The 21,847-nt window shown below is 54.3% G+C and overlaps 2 protein-coding genes across 2 annotated transcripts; one reads left to right on the top strand and one right to left on the bottom strand.

Moving 5' to 3' along the window:
• Positions 1-11,718: 11,718 nt before the first annotated feature.
• Positions 11,719-12,093, bottom strand: LOC140675875 (uncharacterized). The gene has a single exon (XM_072910503.1). The coding sequence runs from the start codon at positions 12,091-12,093 to the stop codon at positions 11,719-11,721; it is 375 nt and encodes a 124-aa protein (XP_072766604.1).
• An 8,389-nt stretch (positions 12,094-20,482) lies between these two features.
• LOC140675874 (uncharacterized) lies at positions 20,483-21,503 on the top strand. The gene is made up of 2 exons (XM_072910502.1): positions 20,483-20,728; positions 20,847-21,503. Exons 1-2 carry the CDS (start codon positions 20,483-20,485, stop codon positions 21,501-21,503), a joined length of 903 nt encoding a protein of 300 aa, XP_072766603.1.
• The last annotated feature ends 344 nt before the right edge of the window (positions 21,504-21,847 follow it).

The following is a 21,847-nucleotide window of genomic DNA, read 5'->3' as shown; positions in this document are numbered from 1 at the left end:
TCCCCCAACCCTCCCCATCTAGGGGATGATCGGTAAGTAGACAATAGGTGGGGGAGGGTGAGGGCGACGTGGTTGCCGCTTCTGTCACAGATTCCAGGGTTGGAAGGTGAAGGGGGACAGAGGGGAGAAGAAGTGTTTTTCCTCTTCCTCCCTCCTCCCGTGGGCCCTCTACTACCTTAACCTTCACAGGTGGGCCTCTTAAGCGTTTCCCTGTGTCAAGGATACGGGGTCCTCCCTCGCATACCTTTTTCTTTTTTCCTTCCCAGTTCTGGCATCGACGTCCGTAACTTCCTCTCTATACTTGGGTAGCACAGCTACCTCAGGGGTTGCGGGGTGAGGAGGGGCGGACGCCGAGCCAAACGGAATATTCTCTTTCTTTTTGGGGGAAAGGGGGACGGCAGGGGGTTTGGTCCTCACGGCCCCTCCCCCTTCCTTTGCCGGTTTTTTCGGTTAAGGTTTTGTTACGGGGCAGACTTGCCGTCCAATCAAATGGTTGGACGGCCGCCCGCGCCCTGCACAAGTCGAACAGCTCGGGGTCTTGGCCGGGCAGTCCTTGGGTGTGTGAAGTTAGCATCTCAAATGTTAGAATCTCAAAAATAAACTTTATATTTACTTGCATCCAGCATAGTTCTACAGTTCCTGATAAGTTTTAACAAAAGTTCCGTCCAATTAATTATTAAAATCGAATTTTTAAAAATGAGATGCTAACTTCTGACAACACTTTACAGCATCTCACCATATTTCGAATACCTGATTACGGGGAAGTAAGAATAAAAAGAGTTCTATCGCCTAAACACGTCCTGTCAATAGTTCTGACGATTAAACAATTATTTTACCCAAAAAATTCATATTTTCGAACATAAATGTGAGATGCCGGTCGATTTTCGACAGTTCTGTTTATTTTAAGACAGTCTAGTATAGTTCTGGTCATGTACATTAATTTCATAAAGAGTTCTGATGATAAAAATAATTAAACAAATTTTTAAACAATTGTTTTGCCCTAAAATCGGGTATTTTCTTATAAAGCTGAGATGCTGGTCATTTCTTGACACATATGTATATATATATATAATTACATTTATAATTAATTAAATATTATATACTTCCATTATTAAAAAAATGTGTTAATAAAATAATCTTTTATATAATTCACTAATAATACCATTACTGTTGCTATTAAGTAGTATAGTAATAATTAAGTCAATAATTATTTTTTATTTTTATATTATATATATGTATATATACATACATACATACATATATTATACATACAAGGTTTCCCGAAATGACTGGTAAATATTTTAATGGCAGGTTCTTAAAACATTTTATATATATATATATATAATATATATACAATATATATATAATTATATAGATTTATATATACTGTTACGTCCGTGTCAGCTATAAGGAAATCGATATATCGATCGGTCAAAAGTTTGAAAGAAAAACGAGCGTCGCAAGAAGACGAGTCTGCTTTCGGACGTAACACTATATATATATGTTACGTCCTGTCGGCTCCACATTTTTCCTCCCACGAAATGAACAATAATCGTCCGATCGGTCACAAAAAACGGGTCGCGCAATAGAAAAGAACCGTTATTATCAAATAATGTTTAGACCTACTAAAAACGATATCTAAACAAATACCGGAAGGGATCAATAACGAAATCCTCTAAACAACGAAACAGGCAAACACAGCTGCATAATCTTAAGAAAGAAACAAATAATGCCGCTACGCACTGTCGGCTCCACGTTTTTTCTCCCACGAAAATGAAGCAATAATCGCCCGACTAATCATAAAAAGGATCGCGCGACGAAAAATATTTTAAAATATTGAAAACGATGTCAAAAGAAACGACCGGAAAGGGTCGATAGTGAGATCCTCTAAATGAATAAATCGACAAACACAGCTGCATAATCTTAAGAAAGAAACAAATAACGCCGCTACGCACTGTCGGCTCCACGTCTTTACCTCCTATAAAGATAAAGCAATAATTGCCCGACCAGTCATAAAAGGGCCGCGGAACGAAAAAAATGTTTTAAACATTGAAATCGATGTTCAAAGAAATGACCGAAAAGGATCGATAGCGAGATCCCCTAAATAAATAAATGGATAAAAACAGCTGCATAATCCCAGGAGATAACCAAATGAAGAATCTCCAAATTTCCTAAGAGGCCGTACAGAGCCCACCAATCAGCAACAATCAAAAATAAGGAGGAGAAGGATCTCACCGAACGACAGCTTTTTACACATCAAGATCTCAAAAATACTTCCGCCCAAATTGTTAACACGCCCTCAAGATTTAATATAAAAAGGGAAGACTCGCGCTTTACGAAGACCAAAAAATTTAAAATCAGTCGACAGTACAGCATCAGATTCATTCGGCACAGATTTTTCGGTCGTTCGCTGATTCAAGCAATTCGTTTTACACTGCGGGAGTCCCGATTACATCTTAAAATCTATTAGAGTCAGTGCTCAACAAAGACCACCCGCCAAGTAAGACCACAACTGGAGCCACAACTACACCAGCAGCTAAAAAAAACGCAACAAATCTGCCTAAATAGTAAGTTTAATTTCCTTCTCTTTTGTTTTGTTTTTTTTTCTCATCGTCTCCTTTCTCCTTTATTCAACCCTGTTCTTTTACTAAGTATGCCTAAAATCGCACCGACTCGCCGATTCTCGCGAGCCAACCGAGACCATAGATCGGACGACACGACCGTGTGCGAAATCGCGCCGTAACACATATTACATTTTCGTAAATCTTTATTATTATTTTTTTTCCTCTTATTATAAACCATTGTAACAAATACCAACCAGAATAAAATCTTTAGAACCGCACTCTTTCCTCCTCTTTTCTGGTTGATGACCTCCGTACTTATGTAACACCCGCGATCCACATACACACACACACACACACGCACACACTCATACAAATAATTTTAAAGCCGATATTAATAAGATCATATGTAAAATGGTAAGAATTAATTGAATAAATATTAATCTAAAAATTAAAATGATCGGTAAACTTATTTAACTCTCTCACTCCCTCCACGCGAAAGATCATATAAGGTCCCGTCCCGCGTAAAAGAGATTCGATTCTCTTACGAAAAAGGGACCACCGAGAGAGCGTTCGCATAACAGAGTAATAACGACACCCGTCGTTTACCTGTTTGCTAACCTGCAGCTCGCTCGACCGAGTCACTCGTCGATAAGACTTTTGACATCGGAACAGTTCTTGTTACGCCCTTTCTCTGACTCATCCTCTCTACGGGCCTGGACGTAACATATATATATATATATATATTTTTTATTTTATATTTTATATATAATTATACATAAAAATATATATATGTATTTATAAAAATAAATAAAAAAAAAAGAAAATAAATAGAGTTTTTAATTTACTTTAAATTAATATTTAATATTAATATATGTATAATTTAATCATTAATATTTAAAAAAATTTTATGAAGATATCTAAATTTTTGTAATATTACGCAGCATAACGTTATCTTCCGTAAATTAGTTACATTTTTATATAAGTATTGTAAATTTACAGTTATGCTCGTTGGTTCATTTGTGACAAACCATGAATTCGATCAGATATTGATATTGTGTTATAAACCCGGTAAAAAATTTTTATATATAATCAGACAAAAATAGTCGTATCTAATTATACAAATTTATACGAAAATATACGAAATTTGTCCATTTTATATATAATTATTAATAATTATACATAAAATGTTGCAGGCATTGTGTATAAGTATGTATAAGCTTACATATACATAATTCTAATTGTAGCTATCAATCCATTTATATATAAATATACGTAACGTTTTATACGGTGTCATCTATAATAAGGACTCCTCCGGAAGGGAGGACGCTCTTCAGGCGGGCGCGCTAAGGCCCTCGCGTAGTGTCTTCGTTACTCCTCAACCCCCGCCCAGCCACGCTCCGGTTTAAGGGCTTTCGCCCCCGGCGTACTATGTGGCGCTCACCATCATTTCCGCCGCATCCGACCGTCGCGTCTGTAGCAGGGACCGATTCGTACGCGTCCAACACCCAGGTATGCATGCCGGTGCTATGCATCCTGCCCGAGCCGGGGTCCAAGAGAAAATCCGGCTAAAGATGCGCTCTTAGCTCCCTCCACTCCGGTTTCCCGGGGCTTCAGGACAGAGCCTCCCCACCACGTCAAGGTGGCGCATTATTGAGGAGGAACCTAACCTAACCTTTTTTTTTTTTACGTGAGGAAAATGCATTACGCATCCCCCCGGAATGTGGATATCCGGGTGGGACTCTCCCTATTTAAGGGCATACCCAATAAAAACCTCACGAGTGGCATTTTCGGCGATTGTAGGGGAGACTCCTGGAACTAGCGATGCAATACTTCAGGAGCCTCCCCTTGCCGCACTCCTTAGTTGGAGTTCTTCCTGGGAGGGAGGGGAGAAAAAAATATATCTTATACTCCCCTCCTCTCCGAATCAAACTTTTACTCAGCGACGGGAAGGCCACTACCTCCTCCCGTCGTGTCTTCTCTTCCCCCTGATGGGGGGGGGGAAAGAGTCGAGACTTTAGAGATCTCGACCCTCATTTCATCTGGGAAGGGGGGGGTTCAAAAGGGAGGGCAAAAAGAAGGGTAATTAAGGGAGGGACGGGCGAGCATAACCAGTCTGCTCCCTCCCCCCACTTACTGTCATCTCGGCGGCGCTCCCATGGGTGTCGATGGGTGCGCCGTCGCCAGTGGCGACGATGACGGCGGCAGGTGCGGCGAGAGTCGAACTAGCCGGACCGTCTCCGGACGTAAAAGGGGCCCAGGTGGTGGGGGAGGTTGGGGTCTCCTGCCAGGAGCCCTTCCCCTCGCCCGTCCCGGTCTACGCTCCCTCTCGGCGCTTTCTTTCTGGGCCATGACCGCCTCGCAAAAGGCGGCCACGGCTCTCCAGTTGTCCTCGCTGCCGAGCATCTTGACGACGACGCTCGGCAGCGCCAAGTCGTCCCCGATAGTCCAGGTTAGGACGTCGCGCTCGTCCCTCCAGGCTGGGCATGCTTGGAGGGTGTGTTGCGCGGTGTCCTTCTCGTGGCCGCAATGGTGGCAGGCCTCGCTTGCCTCCAGTCCGATGTGGTGCAGGTACTCTCCGAAACACCCATGTCCGGAGAGCACCTGTGTCATCCTAAACGTACTGTTGTCCCACGCTCTGTCCAGCCACTCCTTCAGACAGGGCAGGACGGCCGATATAGTCCTCTCCCCGGATGTTGGGGGGCGTTCGTGCAGCGACGCGATCCATCGCTGCTCGAGGGACTTTTTCTCCTGGAGCTTCCAAGTGCCCAGTATCCTGGCCGGGATCTTGGCGACTCCTCCCCTGCGTGCCGCGGATTTCCGGTCATACAAACGTCTGTATGAATCCGCGACCATATGCAGGGGGGGGAGTCCGGCCAGGATGGTGGCCGCCGCGTGCGACACCGTCCTATAGGCTCGGACGAGACGAATGGCCAACCTGCGTTGGACGCGACGCATCGCGTCTTGTATGCGTCTAGTGGCCATCGCCTCGCCCGCCCACACCGGTGCTGCATACATCAGTATGCTAAGGACGATGTGCGCGTAGACGCGGCGCATCCGACCGTCCGGCCCTCCAAGATTCGGCAGCAAGCGTCTAATCGCTGCCGCCGCCTTCTCCGCTCTCGGGACCAGGCGGTCAAAGTGACCCGCGAAGTTCCATCGGCCGTCGATGTGGAGCCCCAGGTATTTAATTTGGGACCCCACTGGGACAACAGTACCGTCCACATTTAGTCGGGAGGCTCCCCAGCGGCCCGGCGGTCGTAGAAGTAGACCGCCTCGGTCTTGTTGGGGGCCACCCTCAGGCCAATCCGGCTTATGGCCCTCACTAGGCCTGCCCTTCGTTAGCCCTGTTTAGGGCTTTCCCCCAGTTGTCCCCCTCGGCTACCAGCAGGGTATCGTCGGCATACCCGATGACCCGGCAGTCGAGGGGGAGGGCGGTATGGAGGACCCCGTCGTACCCGAGGTTCCACAGCAGCGGGCCCAACACCGAGCCCTGTGGGACCCCGCAGTACGCACGACGGGTGTGACCCCGGCCTTCTTGGTCCCTGTATTCGAGCCTACGGTGACCGAAGTAGGCTCGAATTTCCTTCACGAGGTAGTCGGGGACGCGGTGAGTGTTGAGCGCGTCCCCGATTGCCTTCCACGGGAGGGTGTTAAAAACGTTGGACACGTCCAAAGCGACGACCAACGCCACCCTCCCGCGTTCCACAGCTGACTCCGTGAGGGCCCTGACGCGCAGTACGGCGTCCACCGTGGACCTGCTCTCACGGAAGCCGTATTGTTCCTCGTGAAGAGAAGGGACCTCATCGCGCGCCAGATGCTGGACGAGTCGGCGAACGAGAATCCTTTCGTATATTTTACCGACCTCGTCCAGCAGGCAAATCGGCCGGTACGATGACGGGTCACTTTCCTTCTTACCGCCTTTGTGGAGAAGAACCAACTTGGCTCTTCCCCACATTGGGGGGAATTCCTCTTCCGCGAGGCATCTATTAAAGATGCCTCTTAGCCACCCGGATAGGTTTGACTCCTCCAGGACGAGCTTCCAAACGCGCCCTGGGATGCCGTCCGGGCCAGGGGCCTTGTTGTTCTTGACCCCCCGGACGGCATCCCTCAACTCCTCCTCGGTGATTTCGAGATCCCTGGACCAGGCCTCGGCAGCGCCGGTGTTCGCGCTGCCCCAATTGAGACCTCGGGGATCGGGTTTCGGCGGGAACAAGGTCCCGACAATTCGGTCCAGGGATCCCGAAGGGAGGGTTTCCGTCACGGGGGGCGCCCAGTGACGTAGTTTATCTGTCACTTACTTGTACGGGCGCCCCCACGGGTCGGCGTCTAGGGACGCGATCAGTTCGTCCCAAGATCTCGCCCTGGAGGAGCAGATGGCGACACTCAGCGCCACTCGAGCGGACCGGTAGTCGCCGAGTGCCTTGGCTTTCCAGGCCTCGTCACCACGGCGCTGGGCGCGTTTAAGGGCCCTTCTGGCTGCGACTGAGGAGCGTCGAAGAGACGCGATCTCCTCCGTCCACCAGTACGCAGCCCGGCGCGAGTTGGGCCTGCTCTTGGGCATGGAGAAGTCGCACGCCTGTGTGATCGAGTCTAACAGGCGCGCGACATCCTCCACCAGGCTCCCCACTCCCTCCTCTGGCGGATGGTGTTGCCAGAGGATGGCCTGGACGGCCGCCATTAACCTATCCGGGTCTAACTTTTTTAGATTCCATCGCGGCGGTGGCGCACCGCCGGTCGGGCTCCCGGGCTGGAGGGTGGTACAACCGAACTCGATGTATCGGTGGTCCGATAGAGTCTCTTGGTCGACCACCCCCCACGACCAATTTAGGCGTGCCGCGGAGGGAGTTATCATAGTGAGATCCACTATGGACGCCCCCCGCAGCAGCCGGTCGCACGTAGGCTCGTTGCCGGTGTTTAGCAGGCATAGCCCGAAAGCCCCCATCCAATCCAGTAGGACCTCTCCCTTGGGGGTGGTGAGCCGGTCTCCCCAGGCTTGCGCTCTGGCGTTGAAGTCACCGGCCACCACCACCTCCTGGGGGAGTATGCTGCGTATGCAGTGCTCTAACTCCCCCAGATACAGCTCAAATTGGGAGAGGCCCCAACTAGGCGGTGCGTAACACGCCACTACCGCGATGGATCCCCATTTTACAGCCACATACCCCCTTCCTGCCTTGAGTAAGGAACAGGGCGGGTTGTGGTTGTCCGATCCGCGTATGACCGCGACCGTACCAGAGCCGTCCACCCTCCAATTAGGGTGTTTTGAAGGGGGTCGGTACGGCTCCGACACGATCGCCATTCCTATACCACGCTCGGCGATAGTCTGCAGGAGTAAGTCCTGCGCCCGCCGAGCGTGGTTAATGTTTGCCTGTATAAATTTACAGGCCCTTATTGATGTCGGTAGGATGGGCCCCCGTCGTTTTAGTCTCCCCTCCACAGGGCCGTGGAAGGGGGCTCCATCCGTGTCCGATGTCATATTACCCACTGGCTCAATTGCGCCCGGAGTAAGGGTGTCTCCTTTTACGTTATTACGCTTAGGGTCTAAGCGTGGCTCTTTTCGGGGCTTGGGGGAGTCGGAGCGAAGCTCTTTGCCCCCCGCGCCCTCTTCGTTTTCTTCCCTGACCGAGTTCGCGCTCCGCTTGCGACACTCCGATGTGTACATTGGCGCGGGCACAGACTCGGCTGGGACCGTTTGTTTTGCTTGTGGGACTTCTCCCACAACGACCTCCATCAGGGACGGAATTGAGTTCCCGTTGTCGATTCCCCCCTTTACCTCTCCCACCGAAAGGGTGGGTTTTTTGGAGGGAGGAATCTGTTTGACCTTCTTCCTGTTGGGTTTTTTCGGAGGGTGGCAATTCATGCCCCCCATCCTGTGCCTCGCGGGTGCCCCAAAGTCAGCACAGAGTGCGCAGTGCACTCTTTGTTCTGTGCAGGAGTTGGCCTTGTGGCCCTCTTTGCCGCAGCGGAAGCACATGTTGGCGCAGGATCGGTCGCTGCCGCATTGCTGCTGCACATGCCCCTCCTCCATGCACTTAAAGCATCGGAGGGGGAGCCGCGGCAACAGCTCGATGGGTAATTTGTACCACGATATCGGTACCTTACCCATCTGTGCCAATTTGTTTGCCGCGTCTATCGGACACTGCACCAACACAGTATTGAGGCCGGTGCGGGGGGCCTTAACAAACGCTCCCACCCTGACATCTGAGAACCCGCATTTACCCTCCCCGGAGATTGCGGCAACAATCTCCGCCCGGGTAAGGGAGTCCTCCAGTCCCCGAATGCGGAGGTCGGCCATTTTCTGGAAGCACGTGACTCGCACCCCTTCGTTGTCCCCGGTCACCTCTCTCACACGTTCGGCGAGTTGTCCCGCCTTGCGTGTCTTGTCCTCACCGGAAATCTCAAGGATTAAGGCTCCGGTGAGGCCTTTCCTTATCTTGAGGCTTTCTTCCTTGATTCCCAGTTGGTCAAGTTTAACCTCCTTTCTGATGGCGGCCATGTTCTCGCCATATTTCCCTTCTGGGCAAGTTATCATAACCGCCGAGGTTTTGGGAACCTTCCTTTTACCGGGTTTCTCTCCCCCCTTTACCTGCCCCCGCCTCTGCTTACCCTGTTCACTGGGCGGTGACCGGGCCACAGCAACGGGTACGGTTTTGGAGGGGAGGGGAGTCTGTCCTACCTTCCTCTTTCCCTTACGTCCGACCACCACGCTCCACGAAGTTTCAGTGGTCGGAGAGGAGCCATATGTCCCGGGGTCTGTCGACTTCTTGTCGAAGGGCCCCGGGCCTAATGGTCCTCCGTCAGAGGGTGGAGCCTTAGAGGGTTCCGCATCTTGGCGAGATTTCCTTCCAGGTTTCTTAGCGGCTGCGGGTGTCGGCAGAGGAGGAAGGGGAGAGATCTTGGTGTTACGAACCTGGCTTTCTCCCTTCTTTCTTTTCTTGGACGCTTTTTCCTTCTCTTGACTGCTTTTGGCTGAAACAGTATCCTGCTTCTTGGGCTGAGTTAGCGAGGGGATCTCAGCCTCGGCCTTCTTCCCCATTGGCGGCTGGGTGTGTGCGTTCAGGGAAGCAGATTGGACCGCCTCCTCCTGCCCGTTCGTTGCTTCGAAGAATCGCAGCATTCTTTCCCTCAAGTCAACACCATTTGTAGGTGTTGATTGAGGGCTTCGTAAAGTATTGCAAACTCGCCCTGGACTGGAGGGCGAGTGATTGGAGAAAGGGGTCGAAAGAATCCACTCAAAAGGGGCCCCTGTGCCTCCGTTACGCTCGCGGCCTGCGGTTCTACCTCCATTCAGGGGTCACCAGCCAGGCCCGGGGACACGCATGCCGGAGATAGTCCGCCCCTTCTCAAGGCGGTCTTTTTTGGGGAGACATTTTGGGGCGTCCTCAGCCTGAGAGAATGCCACTCCCCGCTGTCGGAATATGAATCCCGGTCAGATTCAATGCGGTTCCGTCTTTTCCGTTTCCTGCCCCCCTTCTCCTTTTCACTTTTTGTGATGCTTCCCTCTTCGATCAGGCGAGTACTGAGCTGGTTCGTCAGCACTTTTACCTGATCGGCGAGTTCCGCCATCTGCTTTTTGAGCTCGCTCGTCTCCTTTTCTTTCTCGGCTTTGAGGAGCTCCAATTGGTGCCGAAGTTCCTCCGCTTCAGCGTTGCTCGGAGAGGACTGTGTAGTCCTATCATGAAGGACTGCTGTGGCAGCCATGATGGACGCCACTGCCTTCTTCATCTCCCCTTCTAGTGGGCCCTCAGACTCTTAAAAATGGTCACGCAGTTGGCTATCGTGTCGGACACCACAGCCGGTGTCGGAGAGTGGCGGAACATCTCCATCGCCACCCTCTGGTTGTCCTGGCATCTCTCCCAGGCCTGTCCATCGGGCATTGAGGCACTTAGGGCCCAATCTGTGTCCCTTCTCTCTCTGGCCTCTTCCCTCGCTCTGGCCTTTGCCTCCCTTTTTTCTTTGGTCCCTTCACCCGTGGTGATGGGCCTTCCTCTGCCTCTCTTGACGGAGCTGATGTCGGACTGCTCGTCCTCCGAGCCAGCATAGTACGAACCAGCGTGTGATCCTGCTTCGTACTCGTCAGGATCACCCGCCACGCTACTGGCGCGTGATCCCGCTGGGAACGCCGAGTCCTCATCACTAGGAGCGGGAGTTATACCTGTAGCGGTATACTTGCTTCTTTTCCCGCTCACTCGGCAGCTATGGCATACATGCCTTGCGCTATGAGGGCACTTGCTCGTCTTTTTGGCCATTGGAAATTGGAGGTATCTCCTTTCTAACGCCTCCCTCGCTGCCTTACCATCCTGAATAGCCGTGATGGTAGGCTTGCCGCCAGATGTCGATGGCCCTGGGTACGAAGGCATATCTTTCTTCTCAGAGCCCTCGGGTACTTCGGGGATTTTAAAGGTCTCCTCAGTCGCTCCGTCCGCATACAATTCTGCGGTGGGTTCCGCCTTGGTCTTCTTATTGGATTTGATTTTTTGAGAATTTATTGTTTCGAATAATCCCGCTCCCCGCTGCGGCTCCGTCACCCACGTTCTTTTTTTCAGATTGCAGTTGACGGAGGTGGAATATCCGTTTCTTACCCCAACCTCCGTCTCTGCGTCTCTCCCACACAAGAGATGCCTAGGGGGAAAGATGATCGTGTCGCCCCTTTTATCGTCATCTTCGTCCTACTTCGATACCCACCCTACTGCCTGCCTCAACCCGTAGGTCTGCCCACTTACTAGTGGTTGACTTCCAAGGGTGGGGCTCTGGTGTTGGAGGTTCTCGCCCGAATTTCCAGAAGATGGAGGAGGAGTCTCACATTCCCTTTCCCGGCGTTTCTCTCGTCTTTTTTGCTCTCTTTCTCGCTCCGCCTCCTCCTTTGTCCTGAGGACTACTCCACAGAAGGAGGCCACCGCCTTTCATTTATCCTCCCCCCTACCATAGTCTTTACTATGGCTAGATCCTCTTTCACGGCCAAGGACAATTCCGCCCGGCTTTTTACCCACGCAGGACATACCTCCAGGGTGTGCTGCGCCGAGTCCAGGGGGTCGGTGCAGTGGTGACACTTGCCCGTAAGTTCCTTCCCAATACGGCCCAGATATTCACCGAAACAGCCGTGCCCCGTAAACACCTGGGTCATACGGAAGGTCATTCCTCCCTTTCTCTTTTCTATCTAGGCCTCTAAGTGAGGCCCTATGGCCTCAACCACTCTACGCCCCGCAGCTCTGCCAGACGGAGAGAGCAACTGCTGCTTCCACCGTTCCAGCATTTTCTTATGGTGTTGCCGCCCCACCGCACTCCTCGCCCGGCAGACGATGTTCCGCCCCGCCTCCCGGAGCCCTCGCATGCGTCGGTACACATCGGTGTACATTCTCGCGAGAAGCTCCACGAGAGGAATCCCCGCCAAAGAAGTCGCCGCTTCAAACGACACTGTACGGAAGGCACGTACCACCCGTAATGCCATTTTCCTTTGGACCCCGTGTAAAATGCCCAGAGTCTTTTGGTTGTCGCTGATATCCTCGGCCCATACGGGTGCCCCGTACAGCATCATAGCGTGGACCATCCATTCATACAGCCTCCTGACTCGACCGTCAGGAGGCTGTATGAACCTCCCAGGTTCGGAAGTAGACGGCCCAGCGCGGCAGCTGCTTTCTCCAGACGGGGGGCTAACTGGGCGAAGTGCGCGGCGAAGCGCCACCCACTGTCCAGGAGTAGCCCCAGATATTTGAGGGTATTTCCCACCTTTACCTCCACTCCCTCCACCATAACCCGAAGGCTCGGCGGCACACCTCTGGCACCTGGCCGGAACATGATTGCCTCAGTCTTCTGGGGCGCCACCATCAGGCCCAACTCCCTGATAGCCCGCGTAATACACGCCGTCGCTACCGTGGCTAGGGCCGAGGCCTCCCTTCCGTTTTCTCCCTCGGCTAACACGATCGTATCGTCCGCGTAGCAGACGACCGTGCAGCCGGGGGGGATGGCCGTCCTTATTACCCCGTCGAAGGCCAGGTTCCACAGGAGTGGTCCGATGACCGACCCCTGCGGAACCCCACACCCCACTCGTCTCGTAACCTCTACCGCATCCCTGTTGGTGTAATGCAGGGAGCGGTCGCTGAGGTACGATTGGATGATTCGGCGGAGGTATCCCGGCACGCCGAAGCAGGCCATGGCTCTTTGGATACACCTCCAGGACAGGGTGTTAAAGGCGTTCGAGATGTCAAGAGACACGCCGATTGCCACCCTGCCCTCCCGCACCGCGGCCTCCGCAAAGGCGCGCACCCTCAGTACTGCGTCCACGGTTGATCTTCCACCGCGGAAGCCGTACTGCCGGTCATCCAAGTTCGGCCCTATGCTTTCAAAGTGCTTGACGAAACGATTGGCGACTATCCTTTCCAGGATTTTGCCAGCCTCGTCGAGCAGACATATGGGCCTGAACGACGAGGAGGTCTCCGTGTCTTTGCCTTCCTTGTGCAAGAGGACCAGATTGGCCCTTTTCCACCTCTCAGGGAAGATTCCCAGTCTGAGGCACTCCGAATACAGGTGCGAGAGATGCCCACCTATCACCTCAAAGGCTCCACTCCACGTTTTCCTAGGGAAGCCATCGTGTCCGGGGGCCTTGGTGCCGCGGAGTCTTCTCCTGCACCTCTTCATTTAGTCTCCCGAGACCTTCAGCTCCTCCAACCATTCGGGTCCTTCCCCCGTAAGGATGGGGGAGAGGGTATCCTCCTTCTCGCACGGGGGAAAGAGCCCTCCGACCACCCGGTCCAGGGCTTCCGGGTCTCCGTAGCCGGTGGCCCTCTATTGCGGAGCTTCCCGAGAACCATCTGGTAAGGTCGTGCCCAAGGGTTCTCTTCTAACTGCACTAGGAGCTCGTCCTACGCCCTGGCTTTCGCCTTTTTGATCTCTAGGCGTAGGGCGTCCCAGGCCACTCTGTACGCCTGGTAGAGGCCTATCACTACCTCTACCGGCCTATCCCTCTTCTTGGCCCGGGCGTATATCCTCCTTTGGTGGACCGAGGATTGTCGCAATTCCGTGATCTCCCCGTTCCACCAGTACGCCGCTCTACAGCCTTGTCGACCAGCCTTGATCCGGGGCATTGACGCATCACATGCTTCAGACATGACGCCCCGGATCCACTCAACCTCCTGGTCGATGTCTTTACTGGCCTCTTTCGGTTTTCCTTTCCCCAACCATGTGGCTGAGAAAATCGAGGCCATAAAGGCGTCCTCGTTCATTTTCTTTGTGCTCCAGCGCCTAGGAGAGGTCGCGTCTCTCTCAGCTGTCGACGCTGGAGCACCTGCTCAGGTGTGACCACGAGGCCGTAGACTATGTACCTATGGTCCGACAATGTCTCGACCTCAGTGGCCACTCTCCACCCTAGCACTTTGTTGAGGGTCGCTGGGGATGCCCAGGTAAGGTCCACCACCGACTCTCCCCTTTCCCGTATGCAGGTGCTTATTTCTCTCTCATTGAGCAGCCTTAAATCCAGTGTCACGGCCCACTCCTCGACCGTGACACCTCGGCGGTCCGTTCTCGGGGAACCCCACGACATCGATTTTGCGTTAAAGTCCCCCGAGACTACCACCCGTCCCACTCCACTCCCGCTGATGATAGCGGAAAGAGAGTCCAACCTCTCGGCAAATCCTGAGAGGTCCAGGCTAGGCGGCAGGTAGACCCCGACGACCAAAACGGGTCCCCACCTGACCGCCACCCACCCTTTGCTCTTGCCCGTCAGTGTGGCGGGAAGTGAGGCCGGAGCATCCGCCCTCCATGTAATTGCTACGGAGCCCAAATCGTTCCCCACCCACGAAGGGTGCTCGGGGATCTGGTACGGCTCCGCAGCAATGCCCAAACCACAATTACGCTCTGCCAGAGTGTGCACAAACAAATCTTGCGCCTGACGGGCGTGGTTGAGATTTGCCTGCAGGACCTAAGCCGCCATTTATTTATTATTTAAATTTTGACTCGGGCCTGCCTCCGATTCCTTTAAAGAAAAGGGGCTTTCGGGGCCCCTTTCTCATTTTGTACCCTCTCCTTCAGGGGGGTACTCTAAGGGAAAGAAAATTTTATCCTCATCCTCCCCTTTGTTTCTCTTCTTCGCCTCGGTCTCACCCACCATCCCAGCTACCGCTGCTCCGGCGGTTACCGGCGGTACCCCCTCCAGGGTATTCTCCCCTTCTTTGATGTCGGGGACACACTTCGTTTCCTCATTCCCCTCCATTTCCTCCCCCCCTCCTTTAGCTGCTTATTGGGGGGTGAAGAGCAAGAATTGTTAAGGTCTTTGGCCTTTTTCTCCAATTCTCCCTCTTTTTTCCTCTTCGGTTGCGACCTAGGGGTTGACGCGCCGTGAGGCGTGGGAGTTCCCACATCCATTGCCCTCTTTGACGCGTCCGGTCTTTCTCCCTTTATAGAGGAGGGTTTTCCGCCAGGGCTCTCTCCTGCGGGCCTGCGTGTTTCCCCACTAGGGGCCCCGGCAGTTCGCCCAGACATGCGGCCTCCCTGCGCTATGGGGCAGACCGCATTCCCTGCCCTATGTCTTGCCGGCTTCCCCCTATCCGCGCATATGGGACATCTGGGCGCCGCCCTACAGTCCGCTCGGTGTCCCTCCTCCCCGCACTGGAAGCAACCGAATCTCCGTTCCACGGCTGCCGTGCATCTAGACTGTACGTGTTCCCTACCCAGGCATTTAAAGCACTGGAGGGGCCTCTCCTCCAGCAATTCAACCCTGGTGTGGGCCCATCTAACCCTGATTCTGCCAGCTTTCGCCACCAAATTGGCGGCAGCTGCAGGGCATTTGGCCCACGCCAACCCCATCTCGTTGGGGGCTCTTCGAATCGCCCCCACCTTGATGTCCCCGTGAGCACATCCACCGACTTCTGCGATTGCGTCCCTTACCTCCGAAGTCTGGACTACGTCGTCCAGGTCTCGGAACAGGAGCTCCGCAGTCTTGGTAGGGAGGGACACTTTAACTCCCTCCACCCCCTCCAACGCCTTCCTAAGTTTGGAGGCAAGAGCCATAGCTTTTTGGCTGGCTCTCTCCCCTCCCACTTCATATATAATCGCCACTGTCAGGGCCCTCCTGTTCCTGATCTCTGTAATATTGGGCTCAGTCAGGTCGATCTGGCCCCTCGCATGGCGGACCATTTCGCTGTACTGCCCATCCGGGCATGTCAGGACAACCGCCGCAGTGCGGGGGACCCTTATCGGCCTGGAGGCACCAGCTCTCTTTTTCCCCCCATCATGGAGTTCAGGTGGCAGTGGTCTCTTCTTCTCCCCCTTCTCCTTTCCCTTCACCTTGCCTGTCGGGGGTGCCAGGAATGCGGTCTCCTTCCTGATCCTCAGTTTCCCTTTCCTTCCCAGTGCCGCCGCATATGTGAGCCGCTCCTTGTCGGCTGCCCGCGACGGCCCTGGGACGGGTCCTCCCCCGCCTTTAAGCAGGGCGGCTTTAGTTCCCGCTCCTCTTTCCTTTTGTCCTCTGAAGGAGCCATGATCCTCTCTCACATAGGTCGATCCCGAGGCGAGGTTTTCGGCATACCTGACCTCTATCAGGTCTCCCTCTCCGAGATACTTCCGCCCTTTGATGATCTTAAGGGCCTTGGACACGACCTCCCCCACATTCCAGCCCACCTCGGGGTTGGCCTTAATTCTTATCTCCCTCTCCTCCATGAGCGAGAGGGAGATTGGCGGTTTTTTACTTTGGGGTTGCGGTACCTCCAGTTTCCTCGCCGCACCCTTTTTTTCCTCCTCCTTTCTTTTGTCCAGTCTTACCTCCTCTTTTATATTTGAGACCTTCCCCTCTTTGATGATCCCGCGGGGGATGTGTTTGTCCCCATGGATTTGGGAGCCACCGAGTCAGTTTCTGGGGCCTTTTCTCCAGGAGCGGTTCGGTTTCCATCTCCTCGCAGGAGCCTTCTTCCGCATAATTAATTACCCCCATACCCTCTTTGCTCCTTGTACGAGGGGCAGGGGTAGGGGTATTTGAAGCCACCTCCAGGGGAGGTTCTTTCCTCCTGATGGGTGTCCCTTCCTCCACTCTTTTTCTTAGGAGTACATTCTCCTCTTTAAGCGCGGTCTCTCTCCGCGTTAACTCCTCTATTTGGCGCTGAAGAGAACCGCTCGCTCCCTTCAATTCTTCGACGTCCCTTCTCAGTTTGGTATTTTCCTTAATGAGGGCCCCAAACTGAGCCTTGGTCTCTTCCAATTGCCTCCTTACTTCATCGGAGGACATGCTTCCCCTACTGGCTAGGGTAACCGCCCCCGCAGAGGTCACCAGCACGGCTTCCTTAAGAAGCCTGACGAGGTCTCCTTTGAGATTCTTGGAGACCTTCGTCACCGTCTCCACCGCCTGTGTTGCGGTGAGAATCTCTGCGCAGACATCAGCTGCCGGAGAGTTTTTTAATTCCTCCTCAATCTTCTTTTGAGATTTTAGCTTTTTCCAGGCTTTATTCTTTTCCCCTGGCAGAGCAGACCTGTCCCCTGACCACAGGGACACTAGCGGCCGCCCCGACCGAGGCTATCCTTCCTCTTCTTCCCGCGAGACTCGCAGTGCCTCCCGTTACGCCCACCTCCTTATTTATATTTATTTTTGTTGATTCCATTTTTTGATAATTCCCGCTCCCCGCTACGGCTCCGTCACCCAGGGTATACCCTCACCTGTCGCGAAGTGTCCCAAAACGTGACCGGCAACACTCCATGACAGGGCCCCAAGTTCCCCCGGGGGGGTGACATACGACACGGGCCGGGGGATATACATCCCCGGTACTGGTCCCCAGCCCCTTACTCACCCATGGAGGTTTTGACGCCTCCATGGGCTTTCGGGGGTTCCCGGCCTCCGACCTCCGGGATACCGCAGCGGGTGGTGCCACCCGGGGGACCCCATGGACAGTTGGGACTGGGTCGCCGCTTCCCGGCCCAGTCTTACCCGCCATGGCGGCCAGCTTGCACGCGCCTTTGACGGAAGTTACCTCCCGTCAAAGGGCCCCGACGGTGCATCGCTTCGGAAGGGAAATATCCCCCGGCCCGTGTCGTATGTCACCCCCTTAGGGGGAACTTGGGGCCCTGTCGTGGAGTGTTGCCGGTCATGTTTCGGGACACTCTGCGGCAGATGAGAGTACACCCTGGGTGACGGAGTCGCAGCGGGGAGCGGGATTATTCAAAATAATGAATTCTCTAAAAACAAAAACACATAAGAAGACCAAGGCGGAACCTACCGCAGAATTGTCTGCGGACGGAGCGACTGGGGAGACCTTTAAGGTCCCCGAAATACCCGAGGGCCCTGCGGGGAAGGATATGCCTTCGTACCCAGGGCCATCGACATCTGGCGGCAAACCCACCATCACGGCCATTCAGGATGGTACGGCAGCGAGAGAGGCGTTGGAAAAGAGATACCTCCAATTTCCAATGGCCAGAAAGACAAGCAAATGCCCCCACGACGCGACGCATATATGTCATAGCTGCCGTGTGAGCAGAAAAAGGAGCAAGTATACCGCTACAGGTATAACTCCCGCTCCTAGTGACGAGGACTTAGAGTTTCCAGCGGGATCACGCGCCAGTAGCGTGGCGGGTGATCCTGACGAATACGAAGCAGGATCACACGCTGGTTCGTATTATGCTGGCTTGGAGGACGAGCAGTCCGACCTCACCCCCGCCAAAAGAGGCAGAGGAAGGCCCATCACCACGGGTGAAGGGACAAGGGAAAAAAGAGAGGCAAGGGCCAGAGCGAGGGAAGAAGCCAGAGAGAGAAAGGACACGGATTGGGCCCTGGGTGCCTCAATGCCCGATGGACAGGCCTGGGAGAGATGCCGGGACAACCAGAGGGTAGCGAGGGAGATGTTCCGCCACTCTCCGACACCGGCTGTGGTGTCGGATACCATAGCAAACTGCGTGACCATTTTCAAGAGTCTGCAGGTCTCAAAGAACATTAAGGGTCCACTAGAAGAAGAGATGAAGAAGGCTGTGGCGTCCATCATGGCTGCCACAGCAGTCCTTCATGATAGGACTACACAGTCCTCTCCGAGCAACGCTGAAGCGGAGGAACTTTGGCACCAATTGGAGCTCCTCAAAGCCGAGAGAGAAAAGGAGACGAGCAAGCTCAAAAAGCAGATGGCGGAACTCGCCGATCAGGTAAAAGTGCTGACGAACCAGCACAGTACTCGCCTGATCGAAGAGGGAAGCATCACAAAAAGTGAAAAGGAGAAGGGGGGCAGGAACCTGAGAGGACGGAACCGCATTGAATCTGACCGGGATTCAGATTCCGACAGCGGGGAATGGCATTCTCTCAGGCTGAGGACGCCCCAAAATGTCTCCCCTAAGAAGACCGCCTTGAGGAGGGGCGGACTATCTCCGGCATGCGTGTCCCCGGGCTTGGCTGGTGACCCCTGCATGGAGGTAGAACCGCAGGCCGCGAGCGTAACGGAGGCACAGGGGCCCTTTTTAAGTGGATCCCCTCGATCCCTTCTTCCAATCACTTGCCCACCAGTCCAAATGAGTTCGCAATCCTGTATGAAGCTCTCAACCAACACCTACAAATCGGTGTTGACTTGAGGGAGAGGATGCTGCGATTCTTCGAAGCAACGAACGGACAGGGGGAGGCGGTCCAATCTGCTCCCTTGAACGCACACACCCAGTCGCCAATGGGGAAGAAGGCCGAGGCTGAGATCCCCTCACCAACTCAGCCCAAGACACAGGATATTGTTCCCAAAAACAGCCAAAGGAACAAGGTGGCTAAGAAGGGAAAGAAGAAGGGAGAAAGCCAGGTTCGTGCGAACACCAAGATCTCTCCCCTTCCTCCTCTGCCGACATTCGCATTGGATGAGAATACCTAGAAGGAAATCTCGCCAGGATGCGGAACCCTCTGGGGCTCCACCCTCTGACGGAGGACCATTAGGCCCGGGGCCCTTCGACAAGAAGTCGACAGACCCCGGGACATATGGCCCCTCTCCGACCACCGAAACTCCGTGGAGCGTGGTGGTCGGACGTAAAGGAAAGAGAAAGGTAAGACAGACACCCCTTCCCTCCAAAACGGTACCCGTTGCTGTGGCCCGGTCACCGTTCAGTGAACGGGGTAAGCAGAAGCGGGGGCAGGTAGCGGGGGGAGAGAAACCCGGTAGAAGGAAGGTTTTCAAAACCTCGGCGGTCATGATAACCTGCCCAGAAGGAAAATATGGCGAGAACATGGCCGCCATCAGAAAAGAGGTTAAACTAGACCAACTGGGAATCGAGGAAGGAAACCCCAAGATAAGAAAAGGTCTTACCGAAGCCTTAATCCTGGAAATTTCTGGCGAAAACAAGGCACGCAAGGCGGGGCAACTCGCCGAGCGTGTAAGAGAGGTGACCGGGGACAACGAAGGAGTGCGAGTCACGTGCCCCCAGAAAATGGCCGACCTCCGCATTCGGGGGCTGGAGGATTCCATTACCCGGGCGGAGATTGTTGCCGCAATCTCCGGGGAGGGCAAATGCGGGTTCTCGGACGTCAAGGTGGGAGCGTTCGTGAAGGCCCCCCACACCGGCCTTAACACGGTGTTGGTGCAGTGCCCGATAGACGCGGCCAACAAACTGGCACAGATGGGAAAGGTACCAATATCGTGGTACAAATCACCCATCAAGCTGTTGCCGTGGCTCCCCCTCCGATGCTTTAAGTGCATGGAGGAGGGGCATGTGCAGCAGCAATGCGGCAACGACCGATCCTGCGCCAACCTGTGCTTCCGATGCGGCAAAGAGGGCCATAAGGCCAACTTTTGCACAGAACAAAGAGTGCACTGCGCACTCTGTGCTGACTTCGGGGCACCCGCGGGGCACAGGATGGGGGGCATGAATTGTCACCCCCCGAAAAAATTCAACAGGAAAAAGGCCAAATCGATTCCTCCCTCCAAAAACCCACCCCGTCAGTAGGAGGGGAGAAGGGGGGAATCGAAAACAAGAGCCCAATTCCGTCCCTGATGGAGGTCGTTGTAGGAGAAATCCCACAAGCGAACCAAACGGCTTCAGCCGAGTCTGCGCCCGCGCCGATGGACACATCGGAGTGTCGCAAGCGGCGCGCGGACTCGATCAGAGAAGGAAACGAGGAGGGTGCGGGGAGCAAAGAGCTCTGCTCCGACTCCCCCAAGCCCCAAAGGAAGCCACGCTTAGACCCTAAGCGTGGTAACGTGAAAGGAGACACCCTTACCCCGGGCGAAATTGAGCCCGTGGGTAATGCGCCATCGAACGCGGATGGAGCCCCCCTTCCACGGCCACGTGGTGCGGGGTCTGAGTCGACGGAGGCCCTCTCTACCGACATCAATGAGGGCATGTAAATTCATACAGGCAAACATTAACCACGCTCGGCGGGCGCAGGACTTACTCCTGCAGACTATCGCCGAGCGTGGTATAGGACTGGCGATCGTGTTGGAGCCGTACCGACCCCCATCAAACCATCCTAATTGGAGGGTGGACGGCTCTGGCACGGTCGCAGTCATACGCGGCACGGACAATTACAACCCCCCCTGTTCCTTACTCAAGTCAGGAAGGGGGTACGTGGCGGTGAAATGGGGTTCCATCGCGGTGGTGGCGTGTTACGCACCGCCTAGTTGGGGCCTCTCCCAATTTGAACTGTATCTGGAGGAGCTGGAGCACTGCATACGCAGCATGCTCCCCCAGGAGGTGGTGGTGGCCGGTGACTTCAACGCCAGAGCGCAAGCGTGGGGAGACCGGCTCACCACTCCCAAGGGAGAGGTCCTACTGGATTGGATGGGGGCTTTTGGGCTATGCCTGCTAAACACCGGCAACGAGCCTACGTGCGACCGGCTGCTGCGGGGGGCGTCCATAGTGGATCTCACTATGATAACCACCTCCGCGGCACGCCTAAACTGGTCGTGGGGGGTGGTCGACCAAAAGACTCTATCGGACCACCGATATATCGAGTTCGGTTGTACCACCCTCCAGCCCGGGAGCCCGACCGGCGGTGCGCCACCGCCGCGATGAAATCTGAGAAAGTTAGACCCGGATAGGTTAATGGCGGCCGTCCAGGCCATCCTTTGGCAACACCATCCGCCAGAGGAGGGAGTGGGGAACTTAGTGAAGGATGTCGCGCGCCTGGTAGACTCGATCACACAGGCGTGCGACTTCTCCATGCTCAAAAGCAGGCCCCACTCGCGCCGGGCTGCGTATTGGTGGACGGAGGAGATCGCGTCTCTTCGCAGCTCCTCCGTCGCAGCCAGGAGACCCCTCAAACGCGCCCAGCGCCGTGGCGACGAGGCCTGGAAAGCCGAGGCACTCAGCGACTACCGGTCCGCTCGAGTGGCTCTGAGTGTCGCCATTCGCTCCTC

The sequence above is a fragment of the Anoplolepis gracilipes genome, unplaced genomic scaffold, assembly GCF_047496725.1.
Source record: "Anoplolepis gracilipes unplaced genomic scaffold, ASM4749672v1 Contig24, whole genome shotgun sequence".
Lineage (NCBI taxonomy): Eukaryota > Metazoa > Arthropoda > Insecta > Hymenoptera > Formicidae > Anoplolepis > Anoplolepis gracilipes.
The sequence above is the reverse complement of the archived record's forward strand: the minus strand, read 5'-3'. Positions and strand labels throughout refer to the sequence as shown.